This window comes from Diabrotica virgifera, chromosome 10, assembly GCF_917563875.1.
Source record: "Diabrotica virgifera virgifera chromosome 10, PGI_DIABVI_V3a".
Classification (NCBI taxonomy): domain Eukaryota; kingdom Metazoa; phylum Arthropoda; class Insecta; order Coleoptera; family Chrysomelidae; genus Diabrotica; species Diabrotica virgifera.
The window spans coordinates 111,439,505-111,460,260 of NC_065452.1; the positions used below are offsets into that span (position 1 = coordinate 111,439,505).

Below are 20,756 nucleotides of genomic sequence, written 5' to 3' on the forward strand. Positions count from 1 at the left end.
CATTATTCTGGTGGATAACTTTAATTATGCAACATAGGGATTAAAGAAACTATTTTCTATTTCTTTTGTATTTAACAACTTGTTTCCTTTTGTAAATGAATAATGTATTATAGGTATACTTGCATTAGGTTTTAATTGATTTTGTTATACATAATACATATTATAATTTTCTCAAATTATAATCTAACATTTTTAATTTAATATATCTGATAACTCTACTCAAAAAATTACATTTTTAATTTATAAAAACAACATAACCTAGAATTTATGGTATGTCAAAGTTTCTGTCCATTTCATGTCAGTTTATGCAATTACTTGCACCGTGTAATCACTTTATTGCAGAAAGCTAGTTGCAACTTATTGCAGAAGTTCTTGCTGCAAGAACTTGTGCAATAAATTTCGCAATTACTTGCATCGTGTAAAGTGGCTATAACAGATGAAGTGTATCTGGAGATTTCAGCCGTTAATTCTTGAAATTCTGGAAGATTATCCAGATGAATTCGGCTACTTGGAAATAACGTTTTAATAAGGTGGTGCTCCTGCACCATATGGTGTAGTTAGACAATATCTAGATGATGAATATTGTGGTAAATGGACTGGACGACGAGGTTCGATAGAGTGGCCAGCTCGGTCACGAGATCTCACAACATTAGATTTTTTCTGTGAGGGTACTTGAAATCTAAGGTTTAGGCTACAGCACACGACAGTATTCACATTTTGAAATTGTTAAGAACGTAGGGCAATTTCCCCCGATACATTTGAACGAATACGACAATAGTTTGGCAGTAGCATGCATTACTATAAGGAAGTAGATGAAATAAAACCGTTAAAATGATACGAGGTGGGAAGGGGACTTTTGTCTAACACTGTATACAGGGTGTTTCATTAATAATTGTCCATATAGTAACTGGAGAAACCTTAGCACAAAATACGAAAATTTAACCTAAAACACTTAAATAAAATGTGGTTCCTTACTGAGTTACAGGGTGTTTTATCTAAAAATTCAAAAAATATTTTTGCTCAGAATTTTAAAACTATTCGACATATACTTTTCATACTTGGCAGAAAGTGCGACTACTATACACCCTACTAAATTATGATACACAAACGTTTCTAGCTACTACCAGAGGCGTACGACAGGGGATAGTGAATGGTTGACCCTTCTCAAATTCTACGCCACTGGAGAAATTACTATTTTAGTACCATTTTTAGATTCTCCAATACTTTCTACGTAAATAATACACTTATCATTGGTAACGATAAACTCATTAGTTTTCGAGATATTTGAAGTTAAATATGAAACGGCACAGTTATTTTGATTAATTTATGATATGATTCATATGATTAAAATTTAAAAATTATTTGTAGCCAGTACTTTAAAACTATTTGGCGTATCCTTATCAAACTTGGCAGAAAGTGTAGGTACTGTACACCCTACTAAATTAAGATAAACAAACGTTTCTAGCTACTACCAGAGGCGTACGACAGGGGATAGTGGCTGGTTGTCCCTTCCCAAAGTCTACGCCACTGAAGAAATTGCTATTTTAGTGTAATTTTTTGATTTTCTAATACTTTCTACGTAAATAATATTCCCTCCATTCGTAACGATAAAATGATTAGTTTTCGAGATATTTGAAATTAAAATCGAAGCGACACACTACATTAATCAAAATAACCGTGTCGTTGCATTTTTAACTTCAAAAATCTCGAAAACGAATGACTTTATCATAACGAACGAAGAGGATATTATTTTCATATAAAATTTTGGAGAATCCAAAAATAAAACTAAAATAGCAATTCCGCCAGTGGCGTAGAATTTGGAAAGGGTCAACCATTCGCTTTACCCCATCGTACGCCTCTGGTAACAGTCAGGAACGATTTTTTAACATAATTTAGTAGTTTGTACGGTACGTATAGTTCCTGCCAAGTATGAAAAGGATACGTCAAATAGTTTTAAAATGCTGAGCAAAAATAATTTTTAAATTTTTAGACAAAACACCCTGTAACTCAGTAAGGAACCACATTTTATTTAAGTGTTTTAGGCTAAATCTTCGTATTTTGTGCTAAGGTTTCTCCAGTTATTATATGGACAATTATTAATGAAACACCCTGTATACTTTAATATCAATCGTTTTAAATAATAATACGCTTTGCTATAAAATGACTATATATTCATTTGGTAGATTTAAGGAATTCAGATGCCAACAGTGAGACATTAACACGGAAGATCAAGAGGGCTCAGGAGGCCCTATCTCAGTGTGATGGCAGTGCGACCAGTTCAGTTAAAACATTAAGTGCTAGTTTTGGAACTAAATGGCCTTACAAACGAACAATGTCAGCTCCAGCATCGATAATAAGGCAAGAAAATAAAGGTAAATAAAAATAATATTGGCAGTTAGTTGTGCCTTTACGTAAGTAAAGTAAAGGGTACCCCCGTTATAATAGGCAAGATGCCCTGACTCCAAAATTTCATTTTTTTTTTCATTTTTCTACATTCTATATACAGGGTGTAACAAAAATACAGGTCATAAATTAAATCACATGTTCTGGGATCAAAAATAGTTCGATTGGACCTAACTTACCTTAGTACAAATATGCACATAAGAAAAGTTATAGCCCCTTGAAGTTACAAAATAAAATCGATTTTTTCCAATATATTAAAAACTATTAGAGATTTTTTATTAAAAATGGACATGTGCCATTCATATGGCAAGAACATCTTAAAAACAAAATAACAGTGAAATTTGTGCACCCCATAACAGTTTTATGGGGGTTTTGTTCCCTTAAATCCCTCCAAAGATTTGTGTACGTTCCAATTAGATTATTATTGTGGCGCCAGTAGTTAAACAAAATGTTTGTAAAACTTTTTTGTCTCTATGTAATTTTTTGATAAGTCAGTTTTTATCAAGATATTTTGAACATTTGTAAAATCCAACACAAATTTTTACATGGTAAGTAAGATTATAGAGACCTGGTAATAATATGAAAATTTATTGTAGATTTACATTTTTTAGGTATATTTTGAAACATATTAATATCTCGATAAAAAATCGTTTATGGAAAAAATACTAAGAGGCAAAAAAGTTTTAAGAACATCGTGTTTAACTCATGGTACCACAATAATAATTTAATTGGAACGTACACACACTTTTGGGGCGTTTAAGGGAACAAAACCCTCATAAAATTTTTATGTAAACAAATTAATAAGGACGCCGCATCTCAATAAAAACTGACATATCGAAAAAATATTAAGAGGTAAAAACATTTTAGAAACATTGTGTTTAACTAATGGTACCACAGTAATAATTTAATTGGAACGTACACAAACGTTTGGGTGGGTTCAAGGGAACAAAACGCCCATAAATATTTTATGGGGTGTAAAAATTTCACTGTTATTATTTTTTTGAGATGTACCTGTCATAAGAATACCACATGTCCATTTTCAATAAAAAATCTCTAATAGTTTTCGATATATTCGAAAAAGTCGATTTTCATATTGTAACTTCAAATAGCTGTAACTTTTTTTATGCGCACATTTGTACTAAGGTAAGTTAGATTCAATCGAACTATTTTTGGTTCCAGAATATGTGATTTAATTTATGACCTGCATTTTTGTTACACCCTGTATACTCAACGCAATTTTGGCACTCTGCCCCCTCCCGCTCCAATTACCACCAAAAACGTAATTTTTTTTATTTTTTTTTTTTTTCATTGGGTTGCAATCAATTTTAAAAGTTCAAAAAAATCACACATATTTAAGGCTTTTACAAAACTTTTCTATTTTTTATAGACTCGTAGGTTGAGTGTATATTATAAAATCTAAAAATGCATTTTTGTGTTGAAAAAAGCGAATAACATTTTTTTTTGAGATGGCTGTAGTGCTAATTTTGTGTATTTTATCAAAAGATTTATTTCTAATTTTTCGTAGGGTGGGCCACCTTCAAAAATCGGAAAACCTGGTTTGTGGAGGTTTTGGGGATTTTCTCCGTTTTATAGATTTCAAAACAGATCAAATCAAGGTTTTTTTATAGATTATATATAATTTCGAGTAACTAAGTCTTGTAGGACATTCAAAAATTGTCTTTAAAGCCAAACGCTTTTAAACCCCCAAAAACCATGTTTTTTCAAGGTTTTTATGGGTTTTTGCGATTTGTTGCGGGGTTAATCATTGTATTTAAGATCGATAAAACCTGAATCTAGGCTAAGACCTGTACTCCCTCTCCTTCTCCCCTAATACGTCATATTTTCGTTTTTATTGTTTTGTTTATGGGTTGAAATCAACTTAAAAATTTCAAAAAATTCACACGCATAGTTAAGGATTTAACAAAACTTGTCTATTTTTTATAGACCCATAGGTTGAGTGTACATAACCCACAAATGCATTTTTTTCGAAAAAGTGTATATTTGGGACTTTTAAAAGACTGGCGTATAAAATAAGACCGTTTAACTTTTTTTGAGATGGCTGCAAGTCTATTTTTTTTTATTTTATGTATTGTATCAAAAATATATTTCTGATTTGTTCCAGATGTTTCCTTCAAAAACCCGAAAAACTGGTTTTTGAGGATTTATTCCGTTTTATATACATTAAAATAGATCATATCAAATTTTTTAAGGTTATATATAATTTAAAGTAAATCAGTCCTTTAGAATATTCAAAAATGGGAGAAACATCTTTAAACTCCCAGAAAATCTTGTTTTTTTAAAACTCGCAAAAACCTTTAAAAACCCTCAGAAGACATAGTTTTTTGGGGCTTTAAAGCAGTTTTACCGAATTTTTGAATATCCTAAAGGACTCATTTACTTCAAATATAATATAACCTATTAAAAACCTTAATTTGATCTATTTTGAAGATTATAAAATGGAGAAAATGTCCCAAAACTCCTCAAAAACCACTTTTTCGGATTTTTGAAGGTGGTGCAAAATAAATAAGCATTAGAACTGCTACATTTCCGCAAAATATATACGCTTTTTTTAAATTCATTTTTGAGTTATGTATACTCAACCTAGAGGTCTATAAAAACAGACAAGTTTTGTAACAGCCTTAACTATGCGTATGAATTTTTTTAATTTTTTTAAATTAATTGCAATCCACCGATAAAAAAATTAAAATGAAAAAATTATGTTTTAGTAAGTATGGTTAAGTAGGGGGGTGGAGGACTAAAATTGGGCTGGCTTGTTTTTTAAACACAAAACGTAAAAAACTGAAAAAATTTATTCAGGTTTTATCGACCTCAAAAAATTTGATTAAACCCCGCAAAAAATCGCAAAAATCCTTAAATATCCTGAAAAAGCATATTTTTGGGGGTTTAATGATGTTTCTACCAATTTGTGAATGTCCTACTATAAAGGACTGATTCACTTCAAATTATATTATATAACCTATAAAAAATCTTGAACTGATCTCTTTTGAAGTCTATAAAATGGAGAAAATCCCCCAAAATCCATAAAAAACAGTTTTTTGGGTTTTTAGGTTTCAAGCGGGAAAGTGTGGTGTGCTAAAATCGCGCTGAATCTTATTTTTAATCACATCCAACGTAAAAAAAAATGAAAAAAAATTAATTCTGTGAGTGATAGCATTTTGCTTATCATAACGGAGCACTCTTTGTATACAGGGTGATTGATTAGTGGGGTAAAGCTCCAAAGATCCGTTATAGTAATAGATAGCAATAAAAGTTAATAACAAAAATTGTAGCCAACTTTGATCTTCACATTTCAAAATTAATTAGAATGTTACAGGGTGTTCGATAACATAGTGGCAGACCAAACTTAAGCTTTTTAAATGGAAGACTGTGTATTTTATTTTATATTCGAAATCTTCTTAACTTCTCCATTACAAAAATATAAAGAGACTAAGTTTTCACTCTAATGGCATATAGAACATCCCACCAGAATGAAAACAATGGAAACCTTCTCTGGTTACACTTCCGAGGCTTCTACAATTTGCAAGCCATACGGATGCTGAGACTAAGGAAGATGAGGGAATTCTACAATTTACAATTCATGTCCCATCTGCTCAGCGCGGTAAAGTTCCAACGAGAATGGTTCCCTTCATACTCCACACAGAGTAAATGTAAATCAAAAATGAATAACCATTTTCAATTTCGTTGCAAAACGAAAATACATCCGAACCATATTCTAGTCCAATCAGAGAGTGCTGCAAGCACCTCTACCGGTTTCGAAACTTATTAGTCTCTCATCAGGAGGCACATATGCTGCTCTCCCCGATCCAACCAAAACAAACCCCAGCGTGCAGTCCCGAATTGCAACGAACGAAATGGCATAGATGCCCTAGCGGCAACTCTAGCAAAAAGACTAAGTTTTCATTCTAATGTCATATAGAACATCCCACCAGAATGAAAACAATGGGAACCTTCTCTGGTTACACCTCCGAGGCTTCTACAATTTGCAAGCCATACGGATGCTGAGACTAAGGAAGATGAGGGAATTCTACAATTTACAATTCACGTCCCATCTGCTCAGCACGGTAAAGTTCCAACGAGAATTGTTCCCTTCATACTCCACACAGAGTAAATGTAAATCAAATATGAATAACCATTTTCAATTTCGTTGCAAAACGAAAATACACCCGAACCATATTCTAGTCCAATCAGAGAGTGCTGCAAGCACCTCTACCGGTTTCGAAACTTATTAGTCTCTCATCAGGAGGCACATATGCTGCTCTCCCCGATCCAACCAAAACAAACCCCAGCGTGCAGTCCCGAATTGCAACGAACGAAATGGCATAGATGCCCTAGCGGCAACTCTAGCAAAAAGACTAAGTTTTCATTCTAATGTCATATAGAACATCCCACCAGAATGAAAACAATGGGAACCTTCTCTGGTTACACCTCCGAGGCTTCTACGTTGCAATTCGGGACTGCACGCTGGGGTTTGTTTTGGTTGGATCGGGGAGAGCAGCATATGTGCCTCCTGATGAGAGACTAATAAGTTTTGAAACCGGTAGAGGTGCCTGCAGCACTCTCTGATTGGACTAGAATATGGTTCGGCTGTATTTTCGTTTTGCAACGAAATTGAAAATGGTTATTCATTTTTTATTTACATTTACTCTGTGTGGAGTATGAAGGGAACCATTCTCGTTGGAACTTTACCGCGCTGAGCAGATGGGACGTGAATTGTAAATTGAAGAATTCCCTCATCTTCCTTAGTCTCAGCATCCGTATGGCTTGCAAATTGTAGAAGCCTCGGATATGTAACCAGAGAAGGTTCCCATTGTTTTCATTCTGGTGGGATGTTCTATATGCCATTAGAGTGAAAACTTAGTCTTTTTGCTAGCAGTTGCCGCTAGGGCATCTATGCCATTTCGTTCGTTGCAATTCGGGACTGCACGCTGGGGTTTGTTTTGGTTGGATCGGGGAGAGCAGCATATGTGCCTCCTGATGAGAGACTAATAAGTTTCGAAACCGGTAGAGGTGTTTGCAGCACTCTCTGATTGGTCTAGAATATGGTTCGGCTGTATTTTCGTTTTGTAACGAAATTGAAAATGGTTATTCATTTTTGATTTTTTAAAATATAAAGGTTTGGTATGTTAGACAGGGTATTTACAAAGTTATGTTTCAACCAATTTTATATGAAAATCGTAACATGTTCAACTCCCTGTATAAATAAAAATAAGCACAACGGCAATGGTTTGTTGCTGCCATATTTTTTTAAATATAGTCAAAATTTTCATAAATGATTGATATTGCTAATTTTCTTTATATTGAATACAGGGTGAGTCAAAACGCAAGTACATTATTTTCTCGTTAATTTTAAATACCCTGTATTTTATATCACTATCGAAAAGTACCATTATCGTACTTTAATTTGTATACAACATTCCCTATGTCTAAATTTATTAGTTTTCGAGATATTTTCATTTTTCTATGGACCAGTAGCGTGGCCACCCAGATTACCAGAATTTAATAAACGGGACCGATTTTTTTGGGGTTACTTTAAGACTGAATGTTAAAAATGCCTCCAACAACAAGAGATGAGATAAAAAATAGAATATAACGTGAATTTTAAAGTGTTAATTTACAAATGCTTCCTAGTGTAAGAAACTCATTCAATGGCAGTTTTTAGGCATGCATAAATGTGTTAGGAGGTCATTTTGAACAACTAATGTAATTAAATATTTAAAATATTTTATTAAAAGTAGCTTTTAATTTTTTTAAAAACGTGTTTTAGTGTTCATGTTTTTTTTGTAAAAAATTTTTTACTGATAAATTATTTTTCGTTCTTTAGTTATTACATTGTTACATTAACAAACAAAAGTAGTTTTTAACTGTTTTCACAAAATGTTTTATTTTGCATTTGTGTTTTTCTTTTTGTAAAATTTATAACTAATAAATTATTTTTCTTTCTTTATTTGTTTCACTTACATGAAAAAGTAGTTTTTAATTGTTTCAAAAATGTTGTATGGTGTGGTTGTGTTTTTGTTTTGTAAAATTTATTAATAATAAATTATATTTATTTCTTTATTTGCTACATTGTTACCAAGATTAATAATAATCAGTAATCGTAAATTGTCAGTTTGAGGGCCGGTTGTTCGAACGCTAATCAAAACTGATCATTATCAAATATTTAATTACAATTATATTTGATTAAGCGTACTTCTGACAGGTGTCGCATTTTGAGGTTATGTTGACTGATTTATTTTATTATTTTGGTTTTAATTTAAAATAAAACATAATTGAACTCTTTCTGATGTTAATTTCTTGTTTTTACTTACAAATCAATAATAATAATAAGCAATTTTTAATAATTTAAGAGCTGCGGCTATATTTTAATTACTGTTTTACCTACAATCAATAACTGATTAGTGTTTTACGTGTATTTTTCATGTCGCGACTTGATTCCCATCAAGAAAATTGATTACAATAAATGATTGATTATAATCAACTTCTTGATTAGCGTTCGAACAACCGGCCCTTAGACAATTCAGTCATGACTTACTTAAAATTTGGAAAGATTTAGACCCGTAATTAATAATTTGCTCTGAAAAATGAAAACAACTCGAATACTAATCAATTTAGACATTGGGAACGTTTTATAAAAATTAAAGTAGGGTAATGGTACTTTTTGATAGTGATATAAAATGCGGGGTGTTCCATTTAAAATTACTGAAAAAATAATGTACTTGCGTTTTGCCTCACCCTGTATACAATATAAAAAAATTAGCAATATCAATCATTTATGAAGATTTTGATAATAAATAAAAATATAGCATCAATAATACATTGCTTTTGTGCTTATTTTTATGTATACAGTGAGTTGAACTTGTTACGATTTTCATATAAAATTGGTTATAACTTTGTAAATACATACACATATACGTATAACATAACAAACCTTTATGTTTTTAAGTTAAGAAGATTTCGAATATAAAATCAAATACAGGGTGTTCAATTTAAAAAAAAACATAAGTTTGGTCTTCCACTATGTTAAAACTCATTAATTTTGAAATGTGAAGCTCAAAGTTGGTTTAAATTTTTGTTATTAACTTTTATTGTTATCTATTACTATAACGGCTCTACGGAGCTTTACTCCACTAATCAATCACCCTGTATACATATCTCCGTTCATGTTTTTATATTTGTAGAAGCAAAAGAAAAGGTATACAGTCGTCAATATTCCGCACCAATTTTAAAGAGGAAAAGTTCCCGTTTCGGCCTTGGTCAGTTTGTAGCCACTAGTAACAGTATTACAGGTAGAAAACTCTAGGTGTAGTGTCTTGCTGTAGTCTGCATGGATATTGCAAACTTAATAAAAGTCGCAGCCTTCAACAGGATATCTTTCAAAAGAAGCTGTCCTTAAACTGTTATTTAAGGGTGCCGAAGACTTGGTAGTTTTGAACAAATAAAATTAATTAAAATACCGACTTTTATAAAAGAGTTTGCAAACGCATGATATCTATACACCACCAAAAGTCTTGGTTCCTCTAGGTATTTAAAAAAATCAAAGTGATTTTCAAAACCTGGTGTATATTTAGAAATTGCTGTAGTATTCAAATAACAAAAATAAATAATACACAAATATTCTAAAATAATAAAAAATAGTAAAAAACTTGTCTCTACAAATGCCACTTAATTTTATTTTTGGATAATGCAGAGTCCGAGGCTCTTCACCGGTTCTTTGAGCTTTTTTTATTTTTTTATATAAGGCACGCTGCTAACCTAACCCTACAACCCTCCTCCTTTATCCGGGCTTGGGATCGGCACCATCACTCACCAAGCTACTCGATGCACCTAGTGAGTAATGCTGGCGGAGTTACCAAAATGTCACCAAAAAAAGAAAGCTTTCCTAAAATATATGTCAGAAAAACGAATGAATCATAATATGAAGAGTATGAAATAGTAAGAACTGAAATTCGCCAATTGGTAGGAAAAACAAAAACAGATTACTGGGAAAGATTCACAAAAAGACTAGAGATGGACTTCTACGGACAACAAAAACAAGTATGGCGCTTCATAAGACAACAAAGAAGCGAAATGAAAGAACTAGTTGAAATAGAACACATAAAAGAGGATAAGTATATGTATGACTGGCCTTCCTGACAGAAATTTTTAAAAAAGAAAACGAAGAATCTTTACCAGAAACGCCAAATATAATAACTAATGAAAAGACCGAAATCTCCCAAATAGATGTGAAACAAGGAATAAACAAATTAAAAAATAGAAAGTCACAAGGTGAAGATCAAATACCAAATGAACTCTTAAAATATGGAAGTGATCACCTTGTACAACAACTGCAACTTCTTATTCATAAAATAATCACCACGAAGAAAATACCAGATGAATGGGGGAGAGCGATCATGCTGATGTTCTTCAAGAAAGGAGATAAGAAAGACCCCAATAATTATCGAGCAATAAATCTTTTAAATAAAACACTCAAATTGACAACAAGAATTATAGCGACAAAAATAAACGAACGAATAACTCTGCAGGAGGAGCAGCAAGGATTTCGGACAGGAAGATCATGCACGGATGCAGTTTTTGTAGTAAGACAAATAAAAAAAAGTCGCTGGAATACAACAAACCAGCATATTTGCGCTTGATAGATTTGAAGAAAGCGTTTGATAGAGTGAGAATTCGAGACGCGATACATTTATTATATGAAAAGGGAATATCACTGGATTCAATAAAAACCATAAGATAACATAGCTAAGGTGAGATGTAAGGGAAAACTATCGCAACCTATCAAGTATGAAACTGGCATTAGACAAGGAGATTCGCTGAGTCCATTAATATTTAATCTGATAATGGATGAAATCATAAAGTTAAAAAAAGAGGATGATATAGAATGGGAGTTTTCATTTAAATCGCTACAGGTACAGGTAAAAATAGGGTAATTAAATATCTTATTTATAGTATCCTTCTTTTAGTAGATGACCAAAGGTTTAGAATGACAGTTTTTGAATTTTGGTCCGATCATTTGTTGCTTCGGAAATTTCAAAATAAAACTAAAATTTCGAAAATAAAAAATTTGCTATTACTTTTGCGAAAATGACCTTAAGACTTTCAAATAGCATGAAAAGTTGAGTAAAATAGTCCGTATAATGCACAAAAAAATTTTAGACTATTCATCAATTAGTTTAAATTTTATTCAATTTGTTTATCCCAAAGAGCTTTTTTTTTGTAATGTTATTGTTCAGAAAATTATAATGATATAGAAATCTGTGGAAACCACATGAAAGAAAAATAGTTATATTTTCAACGTATTTTAAAAAATCATTAAAAAGTAATTTTAATCATACCGAAAACATTTTACTAAAGAGGCTCATTTTTGGCTTATAAATAATTTGAATAACTTTATTAATACTGACTGTAGATTAAAACTACTTTAAATTTGAAAAGCTGGTATTGTTACACGAATTTATAAAAATAAACTTTTTGCCTAAGTTAATTACGGTCAAAGTTATCCACTTTTTTTATTTAATTCACAACTACTTTGTTTATAACAATTAAGCAACCTAACTAGCGCCATTTTGAAGTTAAAGGTATATAGTGTATGTGTAAAAGTTTGAGTAAATTTTGATTTTCAACAGAGTGGTTAATAAAGCTTTAAAAATGACGTCCTAACGAAATCGATTCGTGGTCGGTGAAGGGAAAATATTAAAATCCGTGCACTCAAAAAATGAAATTGATTCTTCAAACATATGCTGTGATTAATATCTCCGGAGGTTGTTGATGGATTTTGATCATAATTTTTTTAATTTACATGTACTCGTAGTCCTTTAGACTACGTTATGTATACATACCCCTACCAAACATTACAAAATGTTAGGGGGAACCCCCCTTATCACTCAGGGATATAAGAAATCGATTACGACCGATTCTAAGACCTACCGAATATACATATATAATTTCATAAAAATCGGTCAAGCAGTCTCGGAGGAGTATGGCAACTAACACTGCGACAGGAGAATTTTATAGATGTAAATATATAGATGGCTATTAAAAAATAGTGGTTGGGGATAGAAGAGTGAAAATTAAGGGTTGTATGTATTTTTCAATGCTACAAAATACAAAATGTTTTCGGAATGATGAAAATAACTTTTTATTGATTTTTTTTAAACATTTTAAAAATATAAGATTTCTTCTTTCAAGAGGTTTCCACAGAATTGCTGTATAATTATTATTTTCTGAACAATAACATTGCAAACAAAAAGCTCTTTGGGATAAACAAATTGAATAAAATTTAAAGTAATCGCCGAATAATCTTGAAATTTTTAGGACATTATATGTACTGGTTGACTCAACTTTTTGTGCAATATCAAAGTCTTGAGTTCATTTTCGCAAAAGTTATAGCCAATTTTTATTTTCGAAATTTGTCTTTTTTGCAATTAGCGAAGCAACAAATGATCGGATCAAAATTAAAAAACTGCCATTTTACACCTTTGCTCATCTACTAAAAGATGAATACTCTAAATAAGATATTTAATAACCCTATTTTTACCTGTAGCAATTTAAACGAAAAACCTGCCATTTTTGACCCTTATTGTTAATAACTAAAATTCTCGTCCGAACTGTGACGGGCATTTTTGTATTTAGAATGTATTAGGTTTATAGTAACCAAAAAACCCATTTGCAACCTGGCTGCTCCAGTGTCCCGACAAAAACCTTATTTCTCTGGACTATATATACAACATGGGGATTTCAACAGAGAAAACTAAATCGATAGTAATATCAGCGGAACCGAGACGATGTATACACCAGGGAAATAAGGCAAAAATATACGATGTTCGGGACACTTCAGCAGCCAGGTTGCAAATGGCTTTTTGGGTACTATATAACTAATACATTATAAATACAAAAATGCCTGTCACAGGTTGGACGAGAAATTTAGTTATTAACAAATAAGGGTCAAAAATGAGAGTTTTTTCGTTTAAATCGCTACAGGTGAAAATAGGGCAATTAAATGTCTTATTTATAATATTTTTCTTTTAGTAGATGCGCCACGGTTTAAAATAGCGTTTTTTAAATTTTGGTCCGATTATTTGTTGCTTAGTATATTGCAAAATAAAACTAAAATGTCGAAAATAAAAAATTTGCTATAACTTTTGCGAAAATGAATTTAGGACTTTCATATTGCATGAAAAGTTGAGTCAAACAGTCCATACAATTCACAAAAAAATTTTAAGACGATGAGTCAATTAGATTAAATTTTATTCAATTTGTTTATCCCAAAGAGCTTTTTTTGGCAATGTTATTGTTCAGAAAATAATAACGATACAGCAATTCTGTTATAACAACATGAAAGAAGAATGGTCATATTTTCAACGCATTTAAAAAAATCATTAAAAAGTCATTTTTATCACTCAGAAAACATTTTACTAAAATAGGGTCATTTTTGGCTTATAAAAAATTTAAATACCTTTGTTAATATTGACTGTAGGCTAAAATACAATGTAATTTGAAAAACTGGTATTTTTATACGAATTTTCAAAGAAAAACTTTTCGCCTAGATTAATTACGGTCAAAGTTAGCCACTTTTTTTATTTATTTGACGGCTACTTTGTTTATAACAATTAAGCAATCTAACTAGAGCCATTTTGAAGTTGAAGATATATAGGTTATGTGTAAAGTTTGAGTAAACTTTGGACCTCAACAGAGTGGTTAATAAAGCTTTAAAAATGGCGTCCGAACGGAATTAATTCGTGGTCGGTGGAGAGGAATTACTAAAATTCGTGCACTCAAAAAATGAAACTGATTCTGCAAACATATGCTGCGATTAATATCGCTGGAACTTTTTGATGGATTTTGATCATAATTTTTTTAATTTGTATGTACTCGTAGTCTTATAGAGTACGTTATGTACACACAACCCCACCTAACATTACAAAATGTTAGGGGGAACTCCCCTTATCACTCAGGGATATGAAAAATAGATTGCGACCGATTCTAAGACCTACCGAATATACATATATAATTTCATATAAATCGGTCAAGCGGTCTCGGAGGAGTATGAAAACTAACACTGTGACAGGAGAATTTTATAGATGTAAATATGTAGATGGCTATTAACAAATAGGGGTTGGTGATAGATAAGTTAAAATTAAGGGTTGTATGTATTTTTTAATTCTACATCATATAAAATTAAGGTAGATAATTTTGTCCAAAAAATAAAAAAAAATGTCAGGGGGGCAACCCCCTTATAACTTATGGGTATAAAAAATAGATTAAAACCTCTTCAACGTCCTAGATGATAAAAGTGTGAAATTTTATAAAAATCGGCCAAGCCGTTTCGGAGTAGTATGGCAACTAACACTGTTACAGGAGAATTTGATGTATATAGAAGTAACTGAGATCCGGTCCTGGAAATCGAAAGTGAACAACGTGAAAAATTTAGCTCTCATAAAAATCAAAAATTAAGTGGTATAAACAAATAATAAAATATTAAAAGTAAGATTAATAGTTAAAGGAAAGTGCAGTGTACGACACAACGGAAAAGCCTTCAGAAAAACTGTAAGTTAATGCATGCCTAGATTAATATTCATAAAATCAAAAATCCAGTACCTAATATCTAAGCATATTATAATCAAAAACTAAATAAAATAAACCAGGAACAAAAAACTTGTCGAGAATAGATTAAGACCAGCCGTTTAGCAAAATTAAATATAAAAGTCAGGGACGGCTTTGGAAAATTTAATCAGGTGGAAGATAAATTAAATTAAAGTAGGTAGGTAGTGTTTTTCTCTGAACGGATAGGGTGGAAGACACTGCCTGACGCCAACTTTAAACAAAATAAGGTTACGGGTATAATCCCACTCGAATGAACAATAAAAGGAGCAAACCGGAGCATGATAATTCGTTTGACAAAGAGGAAGCATTTAAGAAAAGTAAGTCAACAATAAGAACACCACCCCAAAAAGACGATAAGGAAAAGCAAGAAATGGATGAAATAAAGAACATATTAGCAGAACTGAAGCAGGAGATTAAAACAGAAATAAATAACTTAAAAACAGAAATGAAGGAAGAAAATAAGAAGACCAGAAGTGATATAAAAGAACTAAAAGAAGAAATAAAACAAAATAATGAAGAAATAAATATTATAAAACTAGAAATCCAAAAAATGAAAAATGAATGGACTAAGGAAAGACAAGATTTGATAGAAGAAAATGAATTGTTTAAAAAAGAAAATAAAAAGATAACAGAAGATATAAAAGAACTCCAACGAACAATAGAAATAATGGACAAAGACAAAAGGAAAAATAATTTAATTATTAGTGGGTTAGAAATTGATACTGACGATTCAGCAACACTGAAAGAAAGAGCAACAAATATGATTGGAAAACATTTAGGTGTAAATATTAATATTAAAAGAGCATGTAAGATTAGAATAAGAACATGCTTAATAGAACTAGGAAACGAAACAGAAAAAACAGCCATTCTACGAAATAGGAACAAACTAAAGAATGTTGAACCCGAGAAAATATGGATAACAGAGGACCTTACAAAAAAAGAGAGAGAAAAAATGAAATCTCTAAGAGACAAAGCAAGGGAAATGAGAGATAAAGGAAAAACAGTGAAAATTGGGTACAACAAAATTACAGTGGATGGTAAGGAATGGAGATGGAACTACAATGAGGAAAAGGTAGTGGAGGTAGCGAGTCCAAAAAACTAGCAGAGCGACAGAGAAGAGACGAAGTAGATGCCAGACAAGGATCAGAAAACAAGGAAATTACGAATACACTGGACAATGAAAATAAAAGTATAGACTCGATTAGTGATAAGATTAGGTTTAGGAGTTCAAATGTTAAACATAATAATAGAAATAGGATGGGTGGTGGAAATATTGGTAGTATAGGTAGTATAAATAGTAGTAGTAGTAGTAATAACAATAATGGAAAATCAAATACTAGTTTTGTAAATGAAGAATCAGAACAAATAGGAATAGCAACATGGAACGTGACCTCTCTAAATGGAAAGGAAATAGAAATAACTGAAGAAATGGAAAAAATGGGTATCCAAATAATGGGAATAAGTGAAACAAAAAAGGTAGGAGGAGGGCACATAAATCTAAATGAGGAATATAGTCTTTATTATTCAGGAGTACCGCAGGGACAAAGAGCAAAGGAAGGAGTTGGTATAATAGTAAATAAGAGACTAGAACCAAGAATAACACACTATGAAACATTATCATCTAGAATTATAACAATCCAAATGGACCTAAAAGACAAAATAGGATTCATACAATTATATGGACCAACTGAAGGCAGAGATGAAGAAACGATGACAGAATTCTACAATGAACTCCAAAGAGCACTAGACAAATTAAGAGAATCGAGAGAGAAAATCATAATTTTAGGAGATTGGAATTCAAGAGTGGGCAAGGATGTCAACAAAGGATTAGGATGCATTGGAAAATACGGAGAGGAATGTTTGAACAGGAATGGTGTCAAAATGCTAGATTTCTGCCAAGCAAATGACCTACTAATAGGAAACACATTTACAAACCAAAACATCGAAGACAAATATACGTTCGTGGCGGAAGAGAGAAGAGCGAAAAGTTTGATAGATTACATAGTTTATACGATAAACCTAGAAGATAAAATACATAACGTCTTAACTGAAAAGGAACCGGAACTAGCTACAGAGCACAGGATGGTTGCTGCAAAACTCGAGGATGAAAAAATAAAGGAGGTGGAAAGAAAAGATTACCAAAGAGTAAAAGTAAATAAGCTCAAATTAGAACAGGTGCGAGAACATTACAAAAAAGAAACAAATAGAAGATTAAGACAACTAGAAAACCAAAAAGAGGCATGGACACTGGAAGAAAGATGGAACGCCTTCAAAGTAGTCATAAAGTCTACAGCAACAGAAATATGTGGAATCAGAAAACATAACAAACTCCATAAAAGAACAAGATGGTGGAACAATGAAGTTAAAACAGCAGTGAAGAAAAAGAAAATAGCATGGAAAAAATACATTGAGACCGAACTGGAAGAAGATAAAGAAGAATACAAAAGGCTGAGACGATTAGCGAAAAACACCATAAAACAAGTAAAAACAAAAACGTGGGAAGAGTTTGGAGAAGAATTACAACAAAACTATGTAACAAATAATAGAAGCTTCTGGACAACAATCAGACATATGAAGAAAGGAAAACATAAAGAAATAACAGCCGTAAGGGATACAACAAACCAAATCCAAACAACTCCAGAACAAATAGCTAAAGTATGGAAAGAATACTATGAAAACAAATTTAGAAATGCAATAATAGATGATAGAAATGAAACATATCAAGATAACGAGAACAAAGAATTAGAGCAAATAAATAGAGAAGAAGTAATATTGGAAGTATCAAACGTAAAAATAGGTAAAGCTGGAGGGGATGATGACATAGACCCGGAAATGGTCAAGTACATGGGAGAAGAAGGGATAAACTGGTTGTTGAAAATATACAAAGAGGCATGGGAAAAGCAGCAAATCCCAAAAGACTGGCAAAGTAACCTTATAGTGCCAATATACAAAAAGGGAGAACACGTCAACTGCGAAAATTATAGAGCAATATGTTTATCATCGGTATGTTTTAAAATATACACGAAAATAGTAGAGAAGAGGCTAAGACAAGAGGTAGAAAAAGAACTGGGAGAAGAACAAGCAGCGTTTAGACCAGAAAGACAGACAAACGATAACATTTACATCATTAGAAATATAATAGAAAGAAGTACTGACTCGGGGGGAAAGCTCATTCTAGCATTCATAGATCTAAGGGCAGCATTCGACTCTATAGAAAGACAAATTATATGGAAATGCTTGCAGAACATGAAAGTACCAAGTACACTGACAAAAATAATTGAAAATATATACGGAGTAGTAAAAGGACGTGTACAGATAGCAGGAGAAAGATCTGAAGAATTCAATTGGGAAAGAGGTATCAAGCAAGGAGACAGTCTTAGTCCGCTACTATTCATAATAGTCATGAATGAATTGACTAGAAATACTGGAGAAAGAACGAACCAAATACAGACAACAATAGGATACCAAAGATTACAGCCAATAAAAATAGAAGCCCTATTGTATGCGGATGACATAGTCCTTATAGCAGATTCCGTGACAAAAATGCAAAAACTCATAAATATATGGACAGAAGAAATAGAGAAATTAAAAATGGAAATAAACATCGAGAAAAGTAAAATAATGGTCATCGGCGAAAAGGAAGAAAATGAAGTAATTATAAAATGCAAAAATACTCAACTGGAAATAGTTACAGCATATGATTATCTTGGAAGTATTATTACCAATGATGGGAAAATAGACCTCGAAATAACAAACAGAACTAAAAAATCAAATAAACTGTACTACGCACTAGCGCCAATTCTGAGGAAAAAAGAATTGTCCCACGAAACAAAAATTAAAATATATAATACGATTGTGATACCGACGATACTGTATACAAGCGAAAATTGGATTTTACAGAAAAAGCATAATAGTAGGATAAATGCAATTGAGATGAGACATTTACGTGCTATAGCCGGAAAGACCAAATGGGATAGAATAAGAAATGAGACAATAAGAGGGATAACTAAACAGGAACCAATAATGAATAAAATAATAAAGAGGCAATTAAACTGGTAAGGACATCTGATGAGAATGAAACCTAGTAGACTAGCAAGGAAAATTCACGAAACAAGGAATATTACAAAAAAGAAAAAAGGCAGGCCGAAGAAAAAATGGATACAGCAAATAGTAGAAGCAGGAAAAATCAAACAGAAAACGCTAGAAGAAATGAAACTAATAGCACAGGACCGAAAAGAATGGAAGAGATGGGTGAATATGTAGCTAAATTAAACCCAAATCCGACACCTGAAAGGGTATAAGGAAGGGGAGAAAGAAAGAAAGATAGAAGTAACTGAGAATTAAATAATAAAAGTGGCTAACTTTGAACCTAATTAACCTAGGCAAAAAGTTTTTTTTTTCTGAAAATTCGTATAAAAATACCAGCTTTTGAAATCCCAAAGTAGATTTACTCTATAGTCAATATTAACAAAGTTATTCAAATTGTTTAGAAGCCAAAAATGACTCTATTTTACTCAACTTTTTTCGGAGTGATAAAAACGACTTTTTAATGATTTTTTTCAATACTTTAAAAATATAACTATTATTCTTGCATGTGGTTTCCACAGAATTGCTATGTCATTATTATTTTCGGAACAATAACATTGCGAAAAAAAAGCTCTTTGCGATAAACAAATTGAATAAAATTTAAACTAATTGACGAATCGTCTTAAAATTTTTTGTGCATTATTTAGAATGTTTGACTCAACTTTTCATGCAATATGAAAATCTTAAGGCCATTTTCGCAAAAGTTATAGCACATTTTTTATTTTTGAAATTTTAGTTTTATTTTGCACTTTCCGAAACAAAAAAGGATCGGACGAAAATTCAAAAAGTGTCATTTTAAACCTTGGCTCATCCGCAAAAAGAAGAATATTATATGTAAATAAGATATTTAATTACCCTATTTTTACCTGTAGCGATTTAAACGAAAAAACTGCCATTTTTGACACTTATTTGTTAATAACTAAGTTTCTCGTTCGAACTGTGACGGGCATTTTTGTATTTATAATATATTAGGTATATAGTACCCAAAAAATGTATTTGCAACCTGGCTGCTCAAGTGTCCCGACAAAAACCTTATTTCTCTGGACTAGTAAACTGGGCGTAAATAACAAAATAATAGAACAAGTGATGGAAACGGAATACTTGGGAATAAAACTGTCAAGCTACGGAAAAGTGGAAAAAGAAGTACAAAAACAAGTGAACATGGCGAACAGAGCAGTAGGATGTCTCAACAACACAATCTGAAGAAAGAAATACCTCACAAAGGATAATAACGTACACAGCGGAAAGAAGAGCAGATCGGCGAAAACACAAAGACTGCTGGAAACAACAGAAATGAAAATCTTACGAAAAATAACAAACCAAACTCTAAGAACCTAAAAACCGAAGTAAAACAGGCATTGAGCCTATTTAAAAAGTAGGAAGAAGAAGAATGTAGAGGAAGGAATATCAGGCATGTAAAACATTTGAAAGCAGGCAATTTTAATTTTGAGATCGAGATAAAAATCTTGACACTCCTAAATGTCTTTATGTCCTTATATTTGTGGAATAATCTTCTTATTAGTTAATTTTTCGAAACTCTCCATAGATATATTTCCAAAATATAACTTCCTAGAGCAGTAACTGTTATACCTCGGTGTCTCGAGGTGAAATCAACCACATACTAATCTTCCAACACTACAGCTTCA

General features: G+C 31.9%; 1 protein-coding gene across 6 annotated transcripts in view; it reads left to right on the forward strand.

Annotated features, from left to right (window-relative positions):
* The window catches only part of LOC114341580 (protein unc-79 homolog), a 435,831-nt gene that overhangs the window by 258,097 nt on the left and 156,978 nt on the right, over positions 1–20,756 (forward strand). For 5 of the 6 annotated variants that reach the window (XM_050663368.1, XM_050663363.1, XM_050663367.1 and 2 more), the window contains exons 18-19: positions 2,184–2,372; positions 9,603–9,710. In XM_050663368.1, coding sequence (XP_050519325.1) covers positions 2,184–2,372; positions 9,603–9,710 — 297 coding nt within the window. The remainder of the gene's footprint in view (positions 1–2,183; positions 2,373–9,602; positions 9,711–20,756) is intronic. The other variant, XM_050663365.1, reaches the window with a different exon arrangement.